Source organism: Ornithorhynchus anatinus, chromosome 8, assembly GCF_004115215.2.
Source record: "Ornithorhynchus anatinus isolate Pmale09 chromosome 8, mOrnAna1.pri.v4, whole genome shotgun sequence".
In the NCBI taxonomy this organism is placed as follows: Eukaryota; Metazoa; Chordata; class Mammalia; order Monotremata; family Ornithorhynchidae; genus Ornithorhynchus; species Ornithorhynchus anatinus.
The window spans coordinates 26,776,238-26,803,460 of NC_041735.1; the positions used below are offsets into that span (position 1 = coordinate 26,776,238).

The 27,223-nt window shown below is 45.5% G+C and overlaps 1 protein-coding gene across 9 annotated transcripts in view; it reads left to right on the forward strand.

Annotated features, from left to right (window-relative positions):
- PTPRT (protein tyrosine phosphatase receptor type T) overlaps window positions 1-27,223 on the forward strand; it is a 900,646-nt gene that overhangs the window by 565,996 nt on the left and 307,427 nt on the right. For all 9 annotated transcript variants that reach the window (XM_029070022.2, XM_029070024.2, XM_029070020.2 and 6 more), the window contains exon 8: window positions 23,997-24,293. In XM_029070022.2, the coding sequence (XP_028925855.1) occupies window positions 23,997-24,293 (297 nt within the window). The remainder of the gene's footprint in view (window positions 1-23,996; window positions 24,294-27,223) is intronic.

Below are 27,223 nucleotides of genomic sequence, written 5' to 3' on the forward strand. Positions count from 1 at the left end.
CTCTGTAACTATCAAAACCTCTACAGTACTTTTATTGAAATGAGTCCTTAAATTTGCATAGCACCTTAATTTTTTCAAAGTTCTTTTGCATCATTCGATTCATTTTTTTCCTCATAACATCCCGTGGGGTAAGGAGAGTAGTGGAATTAATGTTAATGCAATGTACTCTGTATAGACTGTATACTCCTTGAGGACAGAGATCATGCCTACTTACTCTGTACTTGCCCGAGCACATAGTACAGAGCTCTGCACACAGAAAGACCTCAATAAATACCAATGATTAATTGATTACTAAGCACTTGGGAAAGTTCAACAGAAGCACTAGAAATGTTTCCTACAAAGACCTTACATTGTAGCAGGTGAGAGAGAAAGAGAGGCTCAGACAGACTTAGAATATGTATAAAAGTGGTTTTCGAATTAGTTTTTTATGGTATTTGTTGAGCATTTTAGTATGTGCCACGCACTGTACTAAGCGTTGGGGTGGTTAGGAGTTAAATAGGTTGGCTCCTGTCCCTAATGGGGCTCACAGATTTAATTCCCATTTTAAAGATGAGAGAAGTGAGGTCCAGAGAAGTTAAATGACTTGCCCAAGGTCACACAGCAGACAAGTGGCAGAGATGGGATTAGAACCCAGGTGTATGCAGATATCCGCAAAATGGGGATTCGGTGCTCATTCTCCCTCCCACTTAGACTGTGAGCCTCGTGGGAGACAGAGATTGTATCTACCCCAGTGCTTGTTACAGTGTTTAGCACATAAGTGCTTAACAAATATCATCGTCACTATATATAGATAAGTGCTAAGGTTAGGTGTAAATAAATACGTGTGTTATATGCAGCTGTTAGTTTGATGTAACTCAAGTGTTGAGAAACAGTGTGGCCTATTGGAAGCATAGGCCTGGGAGTCAGGGGACCTGGGTTCTAATTCTGGTTCTGCCGTGTGTCTGCCGTTTGACCTCTGGCAAGTCACTTAACTTCTCTGTACCCCAGTTACCTCCTCTGTAAAATGGGATTAAATTCTATTCCCTCATTAGACTGTAAACCCCACGTTGGGTAAGGGCTATGTCCAACCTGATTAACCCGCATTCACCCCAGTGCTTAGAACAGTGTTCGGCACATAGTAAGCACTTAACCAATACTACTGTTGTTATATTGATTGGGAAGACCTGCTGGAGGATGTCGATGAGGCAGATTTGGATCATCCCCAGTTCACAAATGAGGAACCGGAGCACAGCAAGGGCAAAGGACTTGCCCAAGATCATGCAGCAGGCCTGTGGCAGAATTAGAACCTAAGATCAGGTCTTAAGACTCCCACCAGTCCTCTTTCTATTTGACTGCGCTATCTATATATTCTTTCATGACCTCTCACTGACTTTTTTGGCAGTTGAAGGACGTTTCACCAGTATTATATATGAGCATTTGCAAAACTAAAAGCCGAGATATTGCAAAGCGGCATGGTCTAGTCCATAGAGCACGGGCCGGGGAGTCAGAAGGACCTGAATTCTAATCCCGACTCCTCCGCTTGTCCGCTGTGTGATTTCGGGTGAATCACTTAACTTCTCTGTTACCTGAAATGTAAAATAGGATTAAGACTGTGAGCCCCGTGTGGGATATGGACCAACTTGATTAGCTTGTAACTACCCTAGCCCTAAGTGTGCCTGGCAAACAATAAGTGATTAACAAATACCATTAAAAAAGACAAGGCTAGCATCAATCAGCCAATTAACTGTATTTATTGAGTGCTTCCCTGTGCGAAGCATTGTACTAAGCACTTTGGGAGAGCACAGTATAGCAATATCAAAGATACATTCCCCGCCCACAGCGAGTTTGCTTGGGGGTGGGGGGTGACGGGGAGGTGGAGACGGGGGAGACAGGCGTTGATACAAAGAAATGTTACAGATAGATGCATAAGTGCCGTGAGGCTTGAAGGAGGGGGGACACGTGTAGAGAGGAAACAACTCAAGGTGACGCAGAAGGGAGTTGACGAAAAGGGAAAGAGTCAGGGAAGGCCTCTTGGAGGAGGTGTGCCTCCAATAAGCCTTTGAAGGTGAACAGGGTAAGAGTCGTCTATCGGATAGGAGGGAGGGCCTTCCAGGCCAGAGGCAGGACGTGGGCGAGAGGTCAGTGGTGAGATAGATGAGAATGAGGTACGGTGAACAGGTTAGCGTTACAGGAGCGAAGTGCGCGGGCTGGGTTGTAGTAGGAGAGCGGCGAGGTGAGGTAGGAGGGGGCGAGGGGATTGAGGGCTTTAAAGCCAATGAAGTCCCAGAAAGCAGTCAGTTCATCAGAGTTGGAATAAAGTTCACAGTGGCATGGCTGTCCTCGGCCAGATATGCGAGGAGAAGGTATGACAACAGGATACTTTCAACTCTGAGCTCACTGTGGGCAGGGAATGAGTCTGTTCACTGGGAGGCAGCATGGCTCAGTGGAAAGAGCCCGGGTTTGGGAGTCAGAGGTCATGGGTTCGAATGCCGGCTCGGCCGCCTGTCAGCTGCGTGACTGTGGGCGAGTCACTTCACTTCTCTGGGCCTCAGTTACCTCATCTGTAAAATGGAGATTAAGACTGTGGGCCTCACGTGGGACAGTCTGATGACTCTCTGTCTACCCCAGCGCTTAGAACAGTGCTCTGCACCTAGTAAGCGCTTAACCAATACCAAATTATTATTATTCATTGTTACACTGTACTCTCCCAAGAGCTTAATACAGTACTGTGCACAAAGTAAGCGCTCAATAAATACAACTGAATGAATAGTTGAGCAGCTGCTGTATGCGGTAAGAGTAGAAGTCATCACAGTAGCATTTAGCGAGCACCTATTTGGTGCAGTGCACCGAATCGGGTGCTTGGGTTGTGCAGAAGAAAGAAGTAGCTTCTTCCTGATTCCCTGGCCGTTAAGGGCTTCCAGTCCGGTGAACTGAAAACGAAGCATGTACCCCCGAGAGCAGAATAGACAACTAGAGATCTAGCGCAGTTCCATCTCTCCCAAGGAGACAGAGCACATGCTGGGCCTTGAATGGAAGATGGGTCCGGCAATGATCGGGGCCCAAGGAGGAGGGCCCAAAAAGGTGACACAGCCTCCGCTGGGACAGCTCTATTAGTCCTTAGCCGAATCCCTGCCCTTGAGGCAGCCAAAGGAGGGTGCGTTCTGGGTGAGCGGGGCTTCTGCCACACGGTCTCCCGGGAGGCTCTCTGTCCGACAGCTGTTCTACTGTGCGTGATTGGCTCAAATGCCCCCCGGAAGGCAGGTAACCTCAGCCGCCCACGTCCCCTGCCCTCAAGGTCTGTGGCCTAGGCTTGGCTTATGGGCATGTGTGTACCATTCGATCAGTCTGACCAGGCAAACGGGTCTCCGGTGGCAGTAAAATTGTCGTCTTTGCTTCTGCGTGTGCTCCGTTGCTGAGGTGAGGCCTCGCGGAGTCCGCCTCTGAATTAACCCCTCACGGTCCCTGTCTTGGAGGTTCGCCTCCGAGGTTGTTAGCGATAAGGAGTTTGCCCCGTTCCCTTCATCCTTACTGTCGGTGTTTAGTCCTTTCTGCTCCCGTCGGGAGTCGCTCACCCATCAGTCTCTTCAGCCCCACTTGTCACCACCTTCTTCCTGAAAGAAGAACAGCGTGTTCTACATAAAGGGAAAATAACATGGAAGGGCCGAGGTCCAGGGAAACACGTATTTTGGATGGCTGCCTCCTTCAAAAGACTCACTGAGTTTGTGTAACAGGCAGGCCAGAATTCCTCTGTTAGCTCACCTGCAGTAAAATCAAATCTATCATTAGGCTGATGGAATTTGCATCAATTGTTCGGCTTTCCAGGAGGAGAAGGACTTGATTTCTGTGGCTCGAGTCATGCCCAATCCATACCTCCTGCAACGTTGAATGTTACATGCTGAACAAACCCAGAGCATGCCCGGCTAATGAAAACCTTCAATAATGCATTGGGTGCCACGTGACTGGGAGAGATTACAGGTATTAGAGGCAATTTAGAATCATTTAGAATCGAGCCATTTTCTGAGCAGGCAATTAATCCAGATGCATTAAAAAAAAAAACAACAACAAAAAAACGCTGGGTTTAGAGCAAATATACCTGTTTGAAAAGAAAGATTTAGTATTAAGTGGGATTTTTTTTTTTCAAAGATTTCAGCAAAGCAGGCTGTAATGGGCCCACCATGACCTCCCTGAAATGCACATTTAAATTTTGGAACAGTAGCTCCGCTAAGACCTGCTTCTCTTGCTCTTCTGAATTTCTGATGCCTTTAAAGAAGGACAAGAAATCTGTCAGCGTCGATCAATAATTGTAAAAGGCAATTATTGACAATGATTGGGTGGAGATGAAGAGGCAGATTCTAGAGGTGATAGGATTTGGTGACAGACTGATTATTCAGAGCGAATGAAAGAGATGAGTCAAGGACAGCAATTTCCTAGGTACGAAAGTGTCTCTCTTCTGAGTCATCTCTGCATTTGGACCTGTGACCCCTGGGGAGTTGAGAATCGGCCTACGGAAAGAGCCTGGGCTTTGGAGTCAGAGGTCAGGGGTTCGACTCCCGGCTCTGCCACCTGTCAGCTGCGTGACTGTGGGCAAGTCACTTCACTTCTCTGTGCCTCAGTTACCTCATCTGTAAAATGGGGATTAACTGTGCGCCTCACGTGGGACAACCTGATGACCCTGTATCTCCCCCAGCGCTTAGAACAGTGCTCTGCGCATAGTAAGCGCTTAACAAATACCAACATTATTATTATTATTATGTACCCATTTTTAAATCATCTATCATAAATTATTTATATTACTATCTCCCCCTCTAGACTATAAACTCATTATGGGCAGGGAACGTTTCTGCTAATTCTGTAGTATTGTACTCTCCCTAGCATTTTGTAGGGTGCTCTGCACATAGTAGGCTCTCAATAAACACCACTGCTTGAGTGGCGAAAGGCTCGGTAAACCGGGCAAGCACAGATCCAGTCTTCTAGCTACTGTGAAAAAAGATATATGCAAAATCTATACAGGTGGATATTTGTCTATCCTATACGTGCGCGTGTGTATTTCTCTCCCTCCCTCTGTAGTCTCTAGGTCTTTGTGGGCAGGGACTGCATATGCGAACTCTATTATTTTGTACTTTTCCAACTGCTTTGCACAGTGTTCAGCACACATTAAGGGCTCAGTAAATACTATTGGTTGACTGACTGTTTCCCAGACTCTTCTAGGTTAAGAGAGAGCAAGCATATTTAGAGACCCCCCTCACTGGCATTACATGAAAGCACATTAATTGTCAGATGGAGCACGGTTGTAATTCACGGGCCCTCGAGCGGCAGCTGATGTGATGAAGAAATTGGCGTGCTGGGCGGAGCTTCCAGAGACCCGGATTATTTTTATTTTTACCCTGTGAAATAGACCCGTCACCCCCTGAGCTTCAGTTTTCTCCACTGTAAAAGGAAGACACGTCTCTTGCATATTCTACCGGTGGGCTCTCTGGATTAGAGAGGATGTATTATGTTCTATCAAAACCCACTTCAAATTAGGTCTCTCACCTACTTTTCCCTTCTCATTCAACAGCAGTGAGGAGTTTCCCTTCTAGTTCCCCAGGACCCACCAAACTGTGATTTTCCGCTTGCCAAAACTACAGAGGAAATGATTTCCTAAGGTTGCCCTTCTGATCTCTCCAAAGGCTAGGAGGAAATTTATACTTCTAGGATGAACAACGTGGTCTAATGGAAAGACCCCAGACTTGGGAGTCAGGGGAGCTGGGTTCTAATCCCAGCTCTGCCAGTTGCCGGCAGTGTGAGCTAGGCCAAATCACTTCTCTTTGCCTCAGTTTCCTCATCGGTAAAATGGGGATTGGGGTCTGTACTCCTACCTAGTTAGACTGCATACTCCAGGTGGGGCGTGAACTGTCTAACCCGATTAGCTTGTATCTACCCCAGGGCATAAAACAGTGCTTGACAAATAGTAAGAGCTCAACAAACAGCATAATAATAATAATAATAATAATATACTTTCTTAGTGTTCCTTTAATTTTTCTACAAAAACTAAATTTTGCTCATAAACCTGTGCACCTCAACCGTGTTCCTTTAAATATGAAAATGTGAATTTTTTTCTCTCTCCCTGTCCCTCTCTCCACCTGCTCTCCTCATCACACTGCCATTCCCTCGGGTAATATGATGCAAGCAATGAATAGTCTCTCAGTTGAATTGAGCTTAATGACTTTATATTCTAGTTAGGGATCTCAGGAGAAATAAAGATGAGATCACTGAATCTTTTTTTTTTTTTACTGGGGATGTGGAAAAAACACCTTAAATTCTCTATTTTAATTTGTTTTTATTGATTTTTCAAAATTACAGAAAAACAAGTTTTCTCATTACAAATCTTATGACACCACATAACAAAATGTCACTTGTGGAAAAGAAAAAGCTGAATTGCCACAAACGTGAGCCTGACCTTCCGATCGGTGGTATTTATTGAGTGCTTACCGTGTGGGGCAATGTCCTAAGCACTTGGGAGAGTACAGGACAACGTTCCCTCGCTTAGATTTTCTTCTCACCCACTGGGCTCGTATGGTGCAGCGTTCGACCTGGCGCCTGCTCTTAGGCACGGTCTTGGGTGCTGAGGTGCCAAAGAGGCTTGGAATTGGGCAGGGACTGGGAGGAGTGAGTGGATGACCATTGTAGCAAGTGAGCGGGACACATATGGCCGCTCCAATGAATTCCTCAGGACAGAAAGGGCTCACCATCCAAGGTTTGGGCTACCTCCATCCCGGGGGGCCAACTTCCAGTATCCTGGAGGAACGTCTGGGGGCTTCTGGACATTTGGGGTTATCCCGTGTGGCATTTTGGGAAGGTCAGAGATGCTGTTGCTGTTTGTGGTTTCCCACCCTCACTCTGGGAAAAGTACAGAAAACTCAACACACTCCCCAGGTTCTGATCACTTTGCCTGGTGTCCTCTGGGGCGGCTCAGTTCTGGACTATGCATAATTTAGGACTGCTGGCGACAGCGAAGTGATTCTCTGTTGCCTACGGGTGGGAATTCAGGGAAACGTTCTTATCCCTCTAAGCCCTGTGTGAGGGGCTAGCCAGTTGCCTCTGGAAGTGGAGGGGAGGCTTAGGCCCGTCGTTTTCTCCCTGTGGATTTTCCAGAGCACTTCAGTGGAATAGTCAGAATGGAAAGAGCACATTAGCAGACTACAATTTTCATCCCCGAACCTCTGTATTCTAACAACATACGTACTCTATACGGCCTTTCCCGCCCACACACTTGCTAAGGGAAAGAGCTAACCCACTTCACAAGGGGATCAGGAGAAAGTTCACAGAGAGGTCACAAAGATGAAATCTGAGTTAGGCAAATGTATCCTTCTTCTTGAAAATTTGAGTTTGGCTCTGACATGGAGACCTGCTCTCATTAACATATTTAATCATGCTCTTATCTTTAATCATCAGAATGCTTAATGGACTTTCTCTCCCCAGCCCTCGAAATAACAACCAGTTATGTGATTCTGTGATAGATGTTTTTAATAAAATCAGTAATTACCCCCTTTTTATTATCCTTTTCCTCTCTTTTAAAGATTAGCTTTTAGGTTTGTGCAGGAAATATGATCTAGAGCCGAGCGCCCAAAATGCAGGATTTCTAACTGTGATCTAATGTCACCCAAAAGAGCCAATTAGGAAAGGGTTTTTTGCTGCTCTCCCGTCCAATTAATGAATGCCCATGGATGATTAAAAACCTCTTTTGGGTCGCCTTCATGTCCACGTAAGTACTAGTTTTACACCCATGAACATGTTTATGGCACACGGAACTTGGTGTCACCTAATTCTTACTGGAATGGCTGTGAAGTTCCAGAATTTGGTTCTGGAGTTGGGCAGGATTAACTCAAAGTGTGTAACCCAAATGCACAAAAAGATCATAGGATGTTTGAGGGGTCATCTGTAAATCAAGGCACCGACTTAACAATATGGCGACAGAGTACAGGTCCGGATCACCTCTACCCATTGAACTATTGAAAGGTATTTTGGGTTTCCCTCTTTTTCCCTCCTTGTCCAAAGGAAGGACAAGGACAAAGATTTTTGACCAGGGGAAAACCCTCCTTGGGTGATTACTCACAATTTCATTTATGGTGTCAGTAAAAGGGAGTGTGTGTGCCAGAACTAGAGTTCTTCCCCCTTCTTTTTACAAGTAAGGAAATAAAACAAAAGAGGTTAGCCTGCTGATTTTCAAGCCCATTCAGGAACTATTGTAGTGGAGCACCGTCTGAGGATACAGATGGATGCAAGTAGCTCCTTCTCAGCCGCACACTATTTCACCACCATTCGTTTGGCGAATGTCTTATTACAATAGCCAGAAGAAATGGACTGAATGCATAAAAACATGTAAGCTTTCTTTCTCCCCTTGGGTTTTCTGGGAATGTGTTTGTGCGTCCCTGGTCCCTCTTCCCTTTTTCTCTAAAATCCACTGTGCTCTATCGGGCAGTGTGTTTATTGTCTCGTGATGCCCGCTCCAGCCCGCAGTTCAGTTCGATTGCATTTACTGAGTGCTTACCACGTGCAGAGCAGTGTACCGAGTGCCTGGGAGAGTATGATATGACAGTAAACGGACACATTTCCTGCCCACAACAAGCTCGCAGTCAACTCGGATGTGGCTAAGCCCCAAGTCGGTACAATCACTTTAAAGTAGACCTGGGCAGGGGCCTCATGGATTAACCAGACCGTAAGATTCTTGAGGGTCGGTATCATGTCTACCATCTTTATCGTATTGTATTCTCCCAAGTATTTAGTACGGTGCCCTACACACAATAAATGCAATAAATACAGCGGATTGATTAAATTACCACACTCCGGGCAGCACTTAATGTACATAATTTCCGCTAACCTTAATCTATATAAGAGCCATCCTGCTGGGCTCTGCTAGGATCTCAAACTCTAGGCTCATTGTTTTTTCCTCTGGATCAGCAGTGCTCCTCCAAAGGATACAGTAGGGCTGTCTTGTATGCACCTGTTGATTCCACCATGTTAGTCCCCTCCCCTGCCTTGGAATTACAAGGCCAAATAACCGTAATGGTATCTGTTAAGCACTTACTATATGCCGGGGACTGTATGAAGGACTAGTGTAGTTACGAGTCAGTTGGGTTGGTTCCTGTCCCACCTGGGGCTCACTGTCTAAGTAGGAGGGAGAGCAGGTTTTGAATCGCGTTTTTACAGATGAGAAAATTGAAGAGAAGAGGTTTGCCTGAGGTCACACAACAGGCGAGTGGCAGAGCCCAAATTAGAACCCAAGTCTTCCGATTCCTAGGCTTGTACTCTTTCAAACACAAACTCTTTTATTTTCTCACTCCAAGAAGAGATGGTTTGAGTAAGTCATAGCAATAGTGAATGAGAGCAGAAGTGTGGTCAGCGGGAGAGTTTGTCCAGTGACATCTGTCTAGACCGATCTGAGAAGCAGTGTTGCGTAGTAGATAGAGCACGGGGATGGGAGCCAGGAGGATCTGGGTTCTAAACCCGACTCCGCCGCCTGTCTGCTGTGTGAACTAGGGCAAGTCACTTCTCTGTGCCTCAGTTTCCTCATCTCTAAAATGGAGATTAGTACTGTGAGCCCCACGTGGGACAGGGACTGCGTTCAGCCTGATAACCTTATATCTACCCCGGGGCTTAGAACAGCGCTGACATATAGTAAGGGTTTAACGGATACCATCATTATATTATTATTGTTATTATCTGGGCAGAGCCAGACGTCCGGGATGAGTGAAAGTTAGACAAGGAGCGTATCTCCACAGGGGGAGACAGTCTGTTGAAAAAGAGGTTCAGAACAAATGCAGAACCACCTCCCTCCCCCAGCACCTCCACTGGATCTTGGAGCCCTTTCTTGTCAAGGAGAATGAAGTTTCAGGATGAAGCGGAAGGAGTCCGGAAGCTCTGAATGATGGCGTTCTCTGACAGTCAGTCAGGTGCGGGAGAACGAGGGGAGATACGGTGAGCAGCATCAGCATTAGTGACAGGGAAAATAAGTTCAGTGTTTCAAGACTTGCATGATCATGTTTGGCAGCAGAGAGCCTAGAAGCCCAGTGGTGAAATATTTACCTTGGCAGAGGGAAGAATGAGGTTCTGATGATTGAAAATTACTTTCATGCCCTTCGGGTACCCGGACTGAATTACATTTTTAAAAATTGGAAAAAAAACCTCCTATTTCTAAACAATACAATGTGTTGAGGTAGAAGGGAAATTTGATTCATTGGGAGGTTTGGCCAAGAAAATATCTTCATCATTTCAGAAATTCACTAACAGAACGATAACCCAACATTGGAGAGAGAGAGAGGGTATGATTTAAAATAGTCCCATGTAAATACGCTGCCATTTTAGGGGCAGGGCGTAGTAGGATCACTACTGTTGGTCTCTTCCAGAAATCTTCATTGCCTAATAGAGTTGATGGCCATTTCCTGAAGCCTTCATTATCTAATAGAGATGATGGTCTTTTCCAGAAGTCTTCGTCGTCTAATGGAACTGATGGCCGTTTCGAGAATTCTTCATTATCTAATAAAAATGATGGACTTTTCCAGAAGTCTTCATTGTCTAATAGGGCACTAGGTGAACACATCTGTCTCAGCTGCAGCTGGGAGGTTTTTTGGATTGTTGCTCTTTGGTTTTTTGTCTGTGACTGGGACTTAGCTGGTTTCATCTTTCTCAACGAGAAATAACGGGCAAACCTGATGAGGCAGCCTATGCTAATTCGGCCAGAGCCTCGAAATGTGGCATTTGCATGGAGCAAAGTTAGCAGCAGTTTGGAAGATTCCGCCCATGTTTTGGAAGAGCGCTAAGGATAACTGACTCATTAGCCAGTTAATGGGGATGCACTGCTCGAATTTTAAGTGACAATTCATCACAGGAAGGCTGACAACCGAGAGACTGAGGTTGGGTGGAGGAGACTTTTTTTCCCACAAAATCCTGTCCTTGTACATCCCTCCTGATTGGCCTAGAGGTCCACCAGATTGACAGCTGCTGCCCGAGAGGGCCGGAGGCTCTTGATACTCATTATTACTATTATTATTATTAATAAATACCACAGTTTTTTAAATATAGAAACATAACTGTGATTTGTTAAGCCCTTACTATCTGTCGAGTCCTGGGGTAAATATTTAGATAACCAGATCCCACATGGGGCTCGCAGACGAAGTAGGAGTGAGAAGAGGTACTGAACCCCCATTCCGTGAATGAGGGAACTGAGGCACAGAGAAGTTAGGTGACTCACCCGAAGTCACACAGCAGGTAGTGACAGAGCCGGAATTAGAATCCCAGTCTTTTGACTCCCAGGCCCATGCTCTTTCCACTGGACCCCTCTGCTTCTCTAAGCTGCTTATTTAATCCCTGGGATCTGTCCTGAGGTTGCCCAGAGTGTAAGCAGCACAGCCAGAAGAGGACAGAACTGGCCAAATATGGAGAGCCAGACTGATGATATCGGGCTTCTTCTGGAACCCCAGAATTAAGTAATATATGCTACCCAAATAACAACACAATTAAGTAATATGTGCTACCCGAAACATTAATGTGATCCAGACGGTTCCACTCTCGTAAGGAGCAAGACACCTGTTTCGGCTTTGCTCTTCTCTGTCCTGTAAGAAGAATCTCTTCATTCATTAGAGAAGCAGCGTGGCTCAGGGGAAAGAGCACGGGCTTTGGAGTCAGAGGTCACGGGTTCGAATCCCGGCTCCGCCACTTATCAGCTGTGTGACTGTGGGCGAGTCACTTCACTTCTCTGGGTTCCCTCATCTGTAAAATGGGGATGAAGACTGTGAGCCCCACGTGGGACAACCTGATTCCCTTGTATCTCCCCCAGCGCTTAGAACAGTGCTCTGCACATAGTAAGCGCTTAACAAATACCAACATTTTTTTTTTCTTCCTATTGTAGACTGTAAGCTTCTTGCAGGTGGGGACGTTTCTTTGGCTTCTGATGCTAGTGTTATGCTCCGCACTGATTGATTAATCCAAGAATGACTCTAGGGTGTTTTTTAATTGGATTAACCTCTGCATATGCTTCTGAGGATTAGAAAAAAAATTCTGAGAAAGCAGGCCTATATTTCTGCTTTATACATATATCTGTTCCACACACTTTAGGCATCCTTTAAAGGTGGTGTGCTTTCCCCCGAGGGAGAAGAGTTCTCACGCAGAACTTGCCCACTCTTCTAACAGTAAAAGCAGAAGATGATATCTTTAACTATCAAAGGCGTTTTCCATTTCTGTTTTAAACATCACCTGGGTCTTCTAGTTGAGAGATAGCAGAAACCTGTCTTGAATTAAGAGAGACGGACAGCAAACCCTGAAAGGTATTATACTCTGTCATCCACAGGTTTCTCTATCTCACTCTCCTCTTTGTCTGGAAACTGAAACCATGTAGTTTTGAAATTGCTTTTCTGTTTCCAACCTGATTTCCTCTGGGTCCCCACCATTTTTTAAGCATCTTGGGGCATTTATTTTTGAAGTTGGGCGCTTGTACTCCTGGATGCTTCCATTACAGGATGTTCTGGAAGATCCTCCTTCCGGCCCCTGACTCTCTCTGTAGCCTGAGAGCTCGGGGAGGGGTTCCAAGAACTGCCGGACTCCTGGCTCATCCCGTGCCGGGTGAGAAGATGGTTCTCCCTTCCTTCTCCCTCGCTCCGTTTATCACTTCCCGCTGGGTTCCAGTAACTGGTGTGGACAGGTACTGTTGACTGGGCAGGTTGATTCTGTCTCCCCTGAGATGAAAGAAGCAGGCTCCATCAATGGGATGGGGTTAATAACGTTGGTATTTAAGCGCTTCCTATGTGCAGAGCACTGTTCTAAGCGCTGGGGTAGATACAGGGTCATCAGGTTGTCCCACATGAGGCTCACAGTCTCAATCCCCATTTTACAGATGAGGGAACTGAGGCACAGAGAAGTGAAGTGACTTGCCCACAGTCACACGGCTGACAAGTGGCAGAGCCGGCATTCGAACCCGTGACTTCTGACCCCCAAGCCCGGGCTCTTTCCACTGAGCCACGCTGCCGAGAAGCAGTATGGGCTAGTGGATGGACCGCAGGCCCGGGAGTCGCAAGGACCTGGGTTCTTATTTCGGTTCTGCCTCGTGACTGCTGTGTGACCCTGGGCCAGTCCCTAAACTTCTCTGCGCCTTGGATACTTCATCTGCAAAATAGGGATTCAGTCAGTCAATCGTATTTATTGAGTGCTTACTCTGTGCAGAGCACTGTACTGAGTGCTTGGAAGAGTACAATTGAGAAGCTGCGTGGCTCAGTGGAAAGAGCACAGGCTTGGGAGTCAGAGGTCATGGGTTCGAATCCCGGCTCTGCCACTTGTCAGCTGTGTGACTGTGGGCAAGTCACTTCACTTCTCTGTGCCTCAGTGACCTCATCTGTAAAAATGGAGATTAAGACTGTGAGCCTCACGTGAGACAACCCGATGACCCTGTGTCTACCCCAGCGCTTAGAACGGTGCTCTGCCCATAGTAAGCGCTTAACAAATACCGACATTATTATTACAATATAACAATAAAAAGACACATTCCCAGCCCACAATAAGCTTGCGGTCCAGAGGGATAGACGGGCGTTGATATAAAAAAGTTACAGATATAACTTATCCGTAAGTTATCTGTAAGGTGGGAAGCAGCGTGGCTCAGTGGAAAGAGCCTGGGCTTCGGAGTCAGAGGTCATGGGTTCGACTCCCCGCTCTGCCACTTGTCAGCCGTGTGACCGTGGGCAGGTCGCTTCACTTCTCTGGGCCTCAGTTCCCTCATCTGTAAAATGGGGATGAACCGTGAGCCTCACGTGGGACGACCTGATGACCCCGTATCTCCCCCAGCGCTTAGAACGGTGCTCTGCACATAGTAAGCGCTTAACAAATCTCAACATTATTATTAGATATGTACATAAGTGCCGTGGGGCTGGGAAGGGGGATGAACAGAGGGAGCGATCAGGGTGATGCAGAAAGGGAGCGGGAGAAGAGGCAAGAAGGGCTCAGGTAAGGAAGGGCTCTTGGAGGAGATGTGACTTCAGTAGGGCTTTGTGAGCCACGTACTGTATCCAACCTGATCAGCTTGTATCTACAGGAGAGCTTAGAACAATGTCTGGCACAGAATATTTAGCCAATACCATGTTAAAAAAAAAAAAATTAGGAAACAGAATCTCAATTACGCATTCGTCTGGGGTTCTCCAGCCTCAGGGTGCCAATTACCATTTATTTAATTTCTTTTGCTCCTCTTCGCCGTCTAACTCGAGGTGACCCACCGGAAGAGGAAGGCTGATTCTCGGTGGGCTAATTGCAACGGGGAGAAGAGGCAAGCGGACTCTTAAAACAGCTGGACTCTGAATCTGCAGCCCAGAGCTGAGCAGCCAGTCTAAATGGGGACAACCCAGTGCTGCCCTTCGGGTTAACGACCTGCCGCCGAAGCCTAATTGCAAGAAACTGGGGCCGTCGGGAATGACACCCACGGAGCAGAGGAAGTCCATATTGCTTCCCGGCCCCAGTGCCCACCTTACCCGACCTCACAGGGAGCCTGAGGCAGATGGCTGCTGATCAAGTGCTGTTTCCCAGCAGCGGGTATCATAAACACAGGAAGCCTGGGAGAAAGGAAAGAGGAGCATAGCAGGTGGGGCAGCCTTCAAATACTTGGAAATTTTAAACCTTGGATCCCCACAAAGCGGGGAAACATTTCCTCTTTTTTTTTTTTCTTTAAAGGGAGTGAGATCCCGGAAGGAACGGGAAGGCCGTAATGGTTTCTCGCTTCTGCTTAATTTAGCCGAGGCTGAAATAGCCAACCTGGGAATTGCACCAGATAATGTGCTGAATTTGTCTGGTCAGGGGATAGATGGCCTAAGGGAGATAGCTGAGAAAAGAAACTCACAGGGAATGAGCAAGAGTTAGGGTACTGCTCCAAAGAGGCCCCGTAGATACTACGTTCGTCCGTTCAATAGTATATATTGAGCGCTTACTCTGGGCAGAGCCCATTTTCAATTTCTTAGATTAAATTCCCCAAATCCTCGGAGACGCTTAAGAGATCTGGGCGAGACCAGTGTGGCTTAGTGGGTAGAGCACGGGCCTGGGAGTCAGAAGTACCTGCGTTCTTAACCTCCCTCTACCGTTAGTCTGCTGGGTGATCTTGGGTGAGTCACTTAACTTCTCTGCGCCTCAGTTACTTCATCTGCAGAATGGGAATTAAGAGCGTGAGCCCCATTTGGGACAGGGACCGTGTACAACATGACTAATAATAATGTTGGTATTTGTTAAGCGCTTACTATGTGCAGAGCACCGTTCTAAGCGCTGGGGGAGATACAGGATAATCAGGTCGTCCCACGTGAGGCTCACAGTTGATCCCCATTTTACGGATGAGGGAACTGAGGCGCAGAGAAGTGAAGTGACTTGCCCACAGTCACACGGCTGACAAGTGGCAGAGCCGGGATTCGAACCCATGAGCTCTGACTCCCCAGCCCGGACTCTTTCCACTGAGCCACGCTGACTAACTTGTATCTACCCCAGGGCTTAGGACTGTGCTTGGCCCATATCAATCGCTTAACAAGAACCATAATTAGTTATTATTCTTAGACCAATGACTTGCGTGAAACTCTTGTGGAGGTGTTCTCTCTCTATCGCTGGCCACAAGGCAGTCATTCAGTCGTATTTATTGAGCACTGTACTAAGCACTTAAGTCAGAGACTAGATTGAGAGCACCAAGGAAGAAGCAGATGACCACTATCGATCATTCAATTAATGGTATTTAAATGGTGGTATTTGTTAAGCGCTTACTATGTGCAGAGCACTGTTCTAAGCGCTGGGGGATACAAGGTGATCAGGTTGTCCCACGTGGGGCTCACAGTTTTAATCCCCATTTTACAGGTGAGGTAACTGAGGCACAGAGAAGTGAAGTGACTTGCCCAAAGTCACACAGCTGGCAAGCGGCGGAGCCGGGATTCGAACCCACGAACTCTGACTCATTTATTGAGTCAGTCATTTATTTATTGAGCACTTGCTTTGTGCAGAGCACTGTACTAAGCACTTGGGGGATTATAATATAATGGAATTGATAGACATATTTTCTGCCCACAACGAGCTTAGAGTCATTTGCATTCCTTGAAGGAATACCGGTTTAGGAAAATAGTTTGGGTTCCTCTGGGCTACTAGTCAGAGGCAGAAAAGGGCATTGTTCTCATGCTGCAAACTCATGTTGACAAAGCAGCTGCGATAAATAGGAGGAGAGAGCAACCATTTGAGTGAGATGTTGCGGGAAGGAAGATTGATTTGATTTTTGTTCCCTTCTCCTTTTTTCCACCTTGTACCTTTTCCATCCAGAAATGGCACATTAATGGTCATACCCAACTACCTGTCGATTTATTCCTTTACCGGCTACATCAAATCATGTAAGCTGTAATGTTTCCAGCTCCTAGCTCGAGGACTAAAACTGTGGCACTTTCATTTGGAAGCAACTTCAACCGGGTTATCCAAATAAATAAAAATGTCATTCCCTGTGTCGGCGACCCATCCCCACTCTTGGCAGCGTGATACCTCAGTCCACAGTGAACTCTGTGAAAGGAGGAGTGTCCTCTGAACACGATGGAATAGTTCCAATAGTTTTGGAAGTAGTGGCATTTTGAAGAGTTGGCTTTAAAAGAGAGATACTCCGCTCCTCAGGAAAAGTGCTCATCGCAATGCTTAGTACAGGGCCTGGCACATATTCGGAAGTAAAGAAATATAATTAAAAAAAGAGGAAAAGGATTGTCCATTCATATGTGTAGGCTTTCTTAATACCTCATCTCCGTGTTCATTCATTCAGTAGTATTTATTGAGCGCTTACTATGTGCAGAGCACTGTGCTAGGAGCTTGGAATGGACAAGCCGGTAACAGAGACAGTCCCTGCCCTTTGAACGGGCTTACAGTCGACTTGTAATGATTAATTCTTACTTTGAATGGTGACTGGTTGAGAAAGAGGGTATCCGGAGCTCACTATATAACTCGAAGGACCTGAATTCTGTCCCGGCTCTGCCACTTGTCTGCCGTGTGACCATGGGTAAGTCCCTTAGCTTTTCTGTGCCTCAGTTACCTCATCTGTAAAATGGGGATTAAGACTGTGAGCCCCATGTGGAACTCAGTGTGCATCCAATCTGATTGGCTTGTATCTACCCCAGTGCTCAGTTCAGGGCCTGGCACATAGTGCGCACTTAGCAAATTCCATTAAAAAATGTACAACCCCATTTGGAAATTCTGGCTAACTCCTCTGCATTTTTCCTACTCTACTGCCCGCGGTCTTAGCCGCTTCGTTTGGATAAGAGCTGCCGCTGACAGGTAAGAGACATACAGAGAAGAGCGTGGCCTAGTGATTAGAACACATGCCTGGGAGTCAGAAGGACCTGGGTTTTAATTCTGGCTCTGCCACTTGTCCGCTGTGTGACCTTGGGCAGGTCATTTCACTTTTCTGCGCTTGTTGCCTCATTTATAAAATGGGGTTTGAGACGGTGAGCCCCATGTGTGACATGGACCGTGTCCAACATGTTTAGCGTTGGGAACAGTCCTGGCACATAGAAAATGCTTAACAAGTACCATTAGAAAAGGGAAAAAAAAAAGGTCACCTGCTTTATCAGCTTCTTAGCAGACTTTTCCTAGCCCAAACTTTAAGCTTCATTCTTTTTGTCCTCCAGAGCCCTCATCCGGTGGTGGCCTTTACTCCGAGACTCAAAGAAGGGGACAGCCAACCCACCAGCCCTTTATAAAATGTAGAAGTGGCTGACACTAGACTAATGCAATTATTTTGTTTTAAATAACTGAAAGCATAGCAAACTCATCTTTCGCTTTTAAACTGGGGGTGAACTAGAATCATTCAACTGCATTTATTTAGCACCTACCTCGTGCCTAGCATTGAACTGAGGAAATGTGTCTGTGGTTGTATGGTACTCTCTCAGTTGCTCTGCGTACGCTAAGCACCTAATAAATACGATTGAATAGAATGAATGGAATTGGGAGGATACAAAATGAGAGGAGGCAGAATCCCTGCCTTGAAGGAATTTCGAGTCTATCGATCAGTCAGCCAAATGTATTTATTGAATTCTTGATGTGGGTAGAGCACGAGACTGGGAATCAATAGGTCATGGGTTCTAATCCCAGTTCCCCCACTTGGCTGTTGTGTGACCTTGGGCAAGTCACTTCACTTCCTCTGTACCTCCGTTCCCTCACCTGTAAAATGAGGATTAAGACTGTGAGCCCTTTGTGGAACAGTGACTGTGTCCGATCCAATTATTTTGTATCTTCCCCGGTGCTTAGAACAGTGCCTGGCATATAGTGCTTAACAAATACCATAATTATTACTATCATTAGGCGTTTGGGAGAGTAACCGTATAACAGAGTTGATAGACACGTTCCCTGCCCACAAGGAGCTCGCAATTCTTTTGTCTCATGTTCTAGAGCTTTCCAAGAAACGTTTCTTTTCCTCTTACCTAGTCAGTTCCCAGAGGTCGCGTCTTCCTCTTTCCCTTCCTTTAGCAGTCGCTTCTACTCACCATGATTTCTTGGCCTTTCTACCACCACGTGATGAAAGCACCGCTTCCTCCAGGAAGCCGACACCTGTGGATCAGGGTCACCGAAGGGACAGGTGGAGAGAGAGTGAGACAGGAGAGCTTCCACTCATTAAGGAATGAGTGGCCTTCCTTTCGTCCACCGCTCCTCCTCCCCAATCCAAAAAATGAAGGTACATGAGTGTCGCCTAAAGAAAAACGGGCGTCCTTAAGTAGCCTGTTTAATTAGAGAGGAATTTTCTAACAGGCAAGCGATTGGGTCCAATTTCCTTAAGCGATTAGATAGATTGGCCCCAGGTCCTATCTCCATCCTTGGGGGACGCAACAGCTACCGAGGAAACTTTGTGATGATCCCTCCCCATCCCCCATCATCACTGCCTCCATCGAGGACCAAATTGTCCTGCCAGGATAGTGGGAAAAACTCCGTAGGCTGTTCTGGACTGCAGTTCCTCCTAGAGATTCCTTACTTGCTCAGGACTTGGCACGAGGCAGAAACTCCCCAGGATAAGTGAGGCATAAATGGGAGCGGAAGAGCATCTGCTTATCACGCCCTCTTCCCACACGTCATTCCCCCTGCACCCCTTATAGTTCATGCCGGGAAGTCTCGGTAATTATTTTGGAACCCGTTTGGCTTTGCCTCTTGCCGCTAGTGCTCCAGACTCTCACGAGCACGCGGTCCAGGGAGGGAAGAAGCGCGGCCTAGTGGAAACGGCACGGTTCTGGGTTTTAATTCCAGCTGTGGCGCTTGTCCGCTGTGTGATCCAGGACATGTCACTTCGCTGTGTCTCAATTACCTCATCCATGAAATGGGGATTAAATCCTTCTTCTGTCTTAAACTGTGGGTCCTATGTGGGACAGGGACTGATTATCCTGTATCTACCCCAGCACTCAGTACAGTGCCTAACATTTAGTAAGTGCTTAAGTACCGTCGAGAACATAAATAAAAAGGGAGAAAACTGTAGCCTGCATAACCTCCCAAGATCCCCAGAGCCTTCAAGGCAGTCCCGACTGGGTCTTTACTTCACTGAGTCACATCAAGGACAGTAAATGAGCAATCATCTGGGCAGTCAAGGGGTAAATCTTTCCATGGATGATTTTGATAAAGGAAACAAAATGTTAAATGTACCTCAACTCTCTTTTAAATGATCTTGATTCCTCATGAGTAACGGTGAGAGAGAAGCATGGACAGGACCTTGTCATGAGTCAGGAATCAAAGACTCAGGTTATTGCCTTTCAGATACTTGAATAGGGAACCAAATTGTATAAAAGCAATGCCTGATGCATACACATCGCTTTCACAGCGATTCCAAGCCTGTTTGATACAGCTTGAAAGCAAACCTGTGAATTTCCACATCACAGGCATTTATTTAAAGTGGAGCCAGTTTTTCAAACAAGGCAATACTCATGTTTGGGGACGAATCAATGGGGAAGACCGATGCCCAGGTTAGACATGAACCTGCAAACAAGAGAGTTTCAGGCGGTTCTCAGACCCGCAGGACGGAGATGAGCTCAGAACAAAGAAAAGTTTATTCATCAAACACAACAGAGCAGCTGCCACAGACTTTTTAATTTTCCTCACGACACTAAAAAATATCTATGCTAGAAAACCACATGGTATTATCATGCACCAAACTCCTCTCCAATATCAACAGGACCCACGCATGCGACTCATTGCCTCTCTTTTCTATCATTTCAATCCTATTCTGTGTCCCTTCCCTCCTCTCCTGTAAAGTGCACTCTGTCATTAAGGTGATAAAAGCGGAAAGATATTTGTATCAGATGAGGCTCTTCGCAAAAAGATGATCCGATTACCAAAATTATTTCAAATGATTTCAACTAACTTGCTTTTAGGGCCCCATCACTGGAGGGAGAATAGAGTTCTCAGTTCAGTACCAGCCATTTTCAAACTCCTGCATTTTTCCTCTCTAGTATATCGAAATGTTAGGAGTGGCTAGGTTTCTGTCTCCAAACTGTTGGCATAAGAATAATAATGATATTAAGCGCTTACCATGTACCAAGCACGGGGATGGATACAAGGTAATCAGGTTGGACACAGACCCTGTCCCCACATGGAGCTCACAGTCTTAATCCCCATTTTACAGATGTAGGAAATGAGGCCCCCGAGAAGTGAAATGACTTGCCTAAGGTCACGCAGCAGACACATTTGAGCACCGAACTGGCTTGCTCCTCAACGCGAGGCCTCTCGGCCATTCCTGCAGCGAGCCACTTTGCCTCATTTCTGCCCTCTGCCTCCTCCCTCTCAAAGGGGCAAAGCAAGAAAGATGTTCCCGAAAAGCGGCTTGCAGCACTTTAGAATAGAGATTCACTGGAGATCTGCTAGATTGAAGCAAATGAAGAAAGCAGGCAGCCAATAATACAAACGGAAGTTCTTTACTCAAGAGATGGGAGAAATAAAGGGGCAACATGCCAATAGCCAAGCGTAAAGAGCAGATGTTTTCAGCCAACCTGAAAGGACGGGGGGACCTTTTTTGGTAAATGGTGCCGAAGCAGTCTCATCAAACAGTGAGACTTATGATACCTAAAATTCCTCCTTTTTGTGTTTTGGGGCTTTTCCCTCCTTTGAAATGGTCTTAAGATCTTGAGAAATCCCTCTATAATGGCTACAGACACGTGAGGATGCTATTCGATGTTGATGCTTTACATTTCTGCCCTTTCATAGTAACAGGAAGAGCTTTTCTAGATATTCTGGGTTCACTCTGATGGGGTTTGATCAGGAAAATCAATGATTGCAGCTACAGCAAGTGACTGTCACTTTCATCGTTTACAAAAAAGTTATTTTAGGAAAGCAGTAGGACAATAATATTCATCCTTAGTATGTGCCAAAGCGTAGGGATGGATACGAGGAAATCAAAGAGGACACAGTCCGTGTCTCCCATGGGCTCACGATCTTGAAGGAAGGGGGAGTACTTACCCCCATTTTTACAATTGAGAAAACTCAGGCACAGAAAAGTTGCATAGCATTGGCAGAGTTGAGACAAAAAAAGGGGTTCTCCTGGACTCCCAGTTCCCTGCTTCTCCACCAGGCCTATCTGGCCCCCAGCAAATGAGCAAACCTAAGCATCAGTAGATGAGTGGTATTGATTGAGTGTTTAGTATGTGCGGAACACCGTACTAAATGCTTGGGAGAGTACAATAGAATAGAGTTGATAACGTGATCCCTTGTCCTCAGAGAACTTAGAGTCTATTGGTTATTCCTTAAGTTTAAGCATGATAAGCTTAGCCTTGATTGTGGTAATGCCTACAGTCCAACAGTGGTGAGCGTAGCCTTTAATTGCACATTAACTCCATGAACATACCTCCACCGGAGAAATGTGGAGAAAGGAATTATGTTCTTTCTCAGTAAAAACATCTGAAGCGGACATTTGTGTTTAAACATCCTCTGACTACAAAAGATGCATATTCATTCCAGCATATTTATTGAGCACTTTCCATACGCAGAGCCCTGTACTGAGCACTTAGAACTGGCCACCTAGGGTATCCCCAACTAATGCTAGATATCAAGAACCATTGTGTCTACAAGGATTTAGCTTGGCAAGGTGGGCAGCTGAGGTCTTCCTGGGTTCCCACCGTATGTACCTGGCAAAATTATTTTCAAGTTCTCAAGGACATTATTATTCATTGATTTGCATTCATCTGAACCCACTGGGAGACTTAGCTCATGAACTTAGCGTGCTGAAGCTTCCTCGGAAAGGAATCGATAGTATTTAGGGAGCTGCTGTAGAAAGAGCCCTGCACTAAACACTCGGAAGGGTACGAAGCGGCGGAGTTGGTAGATCCATTCCCTGCCTCTAAGGAGCTCGCAGTCTAGAGGGAGAGTGAGGCATTAAAAGAAATTATGGTTATTGACAAGAGTGAAGGTGGCGTGAATGGCAAGTGAATTGAGATCAGTCTCACCTGATAATGTACAAATGGTTGCCCCCTGGCCAACAGAGTCCGTACGATTTCTATGTTGTTGTTTTTAATTTTGTATCTTGTACAAGGACTTTCTATTTTCTTAATTTAGTGTTGCTGTTCAAGTATCATCTTACAGATGTATACAATTTGGACTTGGTGGTGGGCATTTAATCTCACCAGTGACAGACTTATGATGGTTCTTTAAATAACATACTTATTTTCAATGTAATCACCACAAAAACAATTCTACTTAACCTCAATTACTCAAGAAGGCAAACTCTTCAGACTTCCCTGGGGACTAACTCAAATGTTCTTCAGCTTCTGTGATTAAATGATAGGGAGTTTTGAGATGTTAGAAAGTAAAGAAATGGAGAGAGAGCGAGAGAGAGAGAGAGAGAGAGAGAGAGAAGCTGGAGCATACTAGCCAATAGCTAAAGTGCTTTTCATTTTAATACCAGTATTCAAAGATATTGTTTTGCTTTAATGTATTCCTAAATCACATATTTGGAGAAAAACAAAAGAAAATCCGTTTTCTTCCTTCAGAGGTGGCACAAGAACAAACCACAGTGTTTAAAAAGAAAGCGTAAATGCCACTGCTAATTTCCAGAGTAGTTTTTGCATCGTTGCTAATTGTCACAGACTTGCTTAGCACAAATTAAATTGTTATTCTTATCATACCTTTCCCCGTGACATTTTTCATGGAGGTTATTTCTTTTTTCCTCTATTTCATTGTTGCTTCTTATAAATGGCAAACAACTTTACTTTTTTTATTCTTTGTCACGAGTGTCTCAGATGTTGATTCTTTTCTCTGAACGAGGAAAACATTTTGCACTATGGGTAAAACCTTGAACTGCACTATAAAAATTTGAAGAAACTCGAGTTTATAATATGTGAATTCTCAGATGGCGACAACATAAGCAATGCTATTAGTGGGTCACACCAGCTGTCTCCCCTGCCCGATATTTTGCCCTCATCAGTGGCAACGAAGAGCTCGAAGATACTGTACAATGGATGGCTTTTTTGACAGCCATCTCAATAGTTAGATATCTCTCATCCGGTATCCCTAACCTTTCCCTGTACATTACTAACTCTCCCTCTAGTTACCCATTATTAGATTGGAGATAAAGAGAAATGATCTCATTTTTTTGGTTCTCTTGCGACTTAAATACAGCACTGAATTGGGAGATAAGACAAATCTTGTAGAGAGGTGGACTCAATCCTGAATGACTCAATCCGGGAAAAAGAAGATTGATAATCGTCCATTTATTTTCAGCTGTTCAAAGCCCTCCAAAATTCATTTTGATGCTTAATATCTAGATTGTCTGAATAGATTTATCAACTGGATCAGATAAATGTCTCACCTCCCCCTCATTCAGTGCTAGCTAGATCAAGCCTCAGTTGTAGAACTCGCAGTATCCAAAGAAAGGAACAAACCTCTAACCCCTAGTGGATTTCTTGGTTTTGAATCTCCAGCCGTATCCTAAAGGATGTTCTGTCGGATGCATGCCCCATCTTCAATGCCCCTTTGTTTCCTCTCTCTTTGGGATGCCCAGAATGCCTTAAAACTCTGTCCCCGTTTGTCTGTTTGTTTCCCAGATCCCGTCCATGGTCCCCAAAATGTGGAAATTGTGGACATCCGCTCCCGGCAAGTAACCCTTCAGTGGGAACCTTTCGGCTACACGGTGACCCGTTGTCACAGCTACAACCTAACAGTCCAGTACCAGTATGTGTTCAATCAGCAAAAGTACGAGGCCGAAGAACTCATCCAGACATCTTCTCACTACACCTTACGGGGCCTTCGCCCTTTTATGACCATCCGGCTGAGGATGGTGCTGTCTAACCCGGAGGGGAAGATGGAAAGCGAGGAGCTGGTGGTACAAACGGAAGAGGATGGTAAGAGGCATATCTTATCTGATCTGAGTTGTAGTTTTCCTGATTTGGAGGTTTTATAGCACCTCATTGGCGTCCCCCAAATTCCTGTTACGTTATACTCTCCCGAGTGCTTAATGCAGAGCTCTACGCACGGTTAGCACTCAATAAATATGATTAACTGAGTGATTCGGTGTCCTGATGGAACGCGAGTCCATCAGCCACTAAAAAGAAATTCAGACGAGTCCCTACCTACGAATGTTGGCCATTGAGAGACACAGGTAAGGAGATACAACGTTTCTCTTTCCTGATATTTGTGGTTATAGAAAAGAAAATGCAGTACAACTTTAAAAGTCATAAGGCTTTGAGCCGCTCCTCCTTTTACTTAAATCAATTGCGATTTCTTCTAATTGAGAATGTCATGTACCCGTCTAGAACTAGGAGTGAATTTATTGGATTCACTGCCTCTTAGACTGAAAGGCTCTTGTGTGCTGCACAGAGAGAGTGTGTTGTACAGTACAGCCCTGAGACAAGCAACATTCACTCTACTTACAATGTGGCTTATTCTTTGGCATCGCACGTGTTTAATATTCCATCCAGAAGTGGGCTGAGAGATTGATAGATAAATGGAAAATGCGAGGTGCTAAATCCATATAGATTGGCTAAATGATAAACATTTTAAATAGAATAAGCTCATAGAAGTCCAGGTCTACATTTGCATGAAAATGTATTAAATTTTCAAAGTGGCTCTCACACATTACCTGAAAGACACATTAACCTGACATTTTATTATAAAGACAGATGTCGACAGATTTCTCAGAAGGAAACCAGCTCTCAGCAGTGTGCTGTGAAGATCCAGCTTTAGCGTATAGCGTATTCTGCCTCAGTCGTTTTCTCAGGAAAGGTGTTGGAAACCCATTAAGTATAATTGGAGGTAATCAGAGGGCAGCGCAAAGTGGGCAATTCAGCCTGAAATGAAAACCTCATAATGAGACCTTTTACATTAAAGCAAAAACCTCCCGAGGGAAAAGCAAAAAATGTTGGCATCTTTGAAACTAGACTCAAAAGTCTCTAGGTGGTAGGAGGGAACCTTTTAAGGCCCTCATCCATGCCGGGAAGGCATAGGATAATTTCAGTTTCCACATCAGGTTTTGGGTGACGAAAGGCACGATGATTCTTGATAGCATTCCATCTGGTAGGATAAGATGACGTTCTCTTGCAGTTAGGGGAAATATCTTTGGGAGGGGACTTCGGACGAATGCAAGCTCGTGACTTAACCAAAGATGCTCTTTCAAGGGAGTATTTCCACCCTTTGTTCTGCAACTCTGACTTTTTCTTCCAAAAAACAACGTGCCGACGCCCCATGGTGCTTCTAGTGCCATCTGATACGAGTGTGTCACAACGATTCTATGCCACTATATACCTTGTTGACCGTACCCAGCTTAATGAGAAAATCCTTTGCGGTAGTCAGAAAAATAACAGGCATCGGAGGAAAACAGAGGAACAATTATTATCATTAGAGAGAGCGGAGGTCAGGCCATCCCGACAATGACTTAATTGTAAGTTTCTGCTGGTTGGAGTGAAGCTACCTCTGAGGCCATCCCACATATGAAGAAAGTTGATTTGTTCTTCCAGAGTACTAGCTGGGCACTGGAACAGACAGGTGACCCCCCCACAAAAAAAACGGAAGGAACTCTCGCTAAATCACCAAAGCTGGCACCCACTCTTAGTACTCCTCGAATCTGTCCTTCAGCCAGCTCATTCATTCATTCAAGAGTATTTATTGAGCGCTTACTCTGTGCAGAGCACTGTACTAAGCGCTTGGAATGGACAAATCGGCAACAGACAGACACAGTCCCTGCCCTTTGACGGGCTTACGGTCTAATCGGGGGAGACAGACAAGAACAATGGCAATAAATAGATCATCGTATTTGTTGAGCGCTTACTCTGTGCAGAGCACTGTACTAAGCACTTGGGAGAGTATAATACAACAATAAACACATTCCCTGCCCACAGTCAGCTTACAGTCTATCAGGGGAGACAGATATGGAAAATTAAAAATAAATAAATCTCTGTCTTTGAGGAGTCTGAGGCTACTGTTTTAAATGGGAAGCAGCAAGACCTAGGGGAAAGAGTGTGGGCTTGGGACTCAGAGGACCTGGCTTCTAATCCCAGTTCCTCCACTTCTCTGCTGTGTGACCTTGGGCAAGCCACTTCTCTTCCTGTATCTACCCCAGTGCTTAGACCAGTGCTTGGCACATAGTAAGCACTTAAAAAATGCCAGATTAATAAGAATGTCTGCTGTGCTGAAGACTTTCCTGTGCATGTTGTGTTAGTGGGGTGGCGACTCTGAGGTAACTTCAAATCAAATAGTCCCAATCCCCAAATATAAGGGTGCCCTCTGGATGATCGAGATAATAACCTCAATAGTCCACTTGGTCTTTGGTGATATGGGACAGCTCTGGGCAGGAGGGCCTCTCTGAACTAAACTCATTTTCGCATACTCTTCTCGGCTGGAAGCTTTCTCCTTTCTGAAACCAGGACTGGTTTCAGATATTTGGCTGCCCTGCATGAAGGAAAAAATTGGTCACACTAATTCAGTAATATGTCATTAAGGAAATCTATTCAAACCTCTGAATTTAGAATCTATCTGGGGAGCCCTCTGGCCTACCCCCCTTCCCACGCCTGCTCCAGAACCATTGTGCTCCCAGGTCCCAGTTCGCATAGTCTTCTAACGGGCAGATGTTTTCAAATTTTGGGCCACCACCATGGGAAGCAGCATGGCTCAGTGGAAAGAGCCCGAGCTTGAGAGTCAGAGATCGTGGGTTCGAATCCCGGCTCTGTCAGTTGTCAGCTGTGTGACTGTGGGCAAGCCACTTAACTGCTCTGTGCCTCAGTTACCTCATCTGTAAAATGGGGACTAACTCTGAAACTCACGAGGGACAACCTGATTA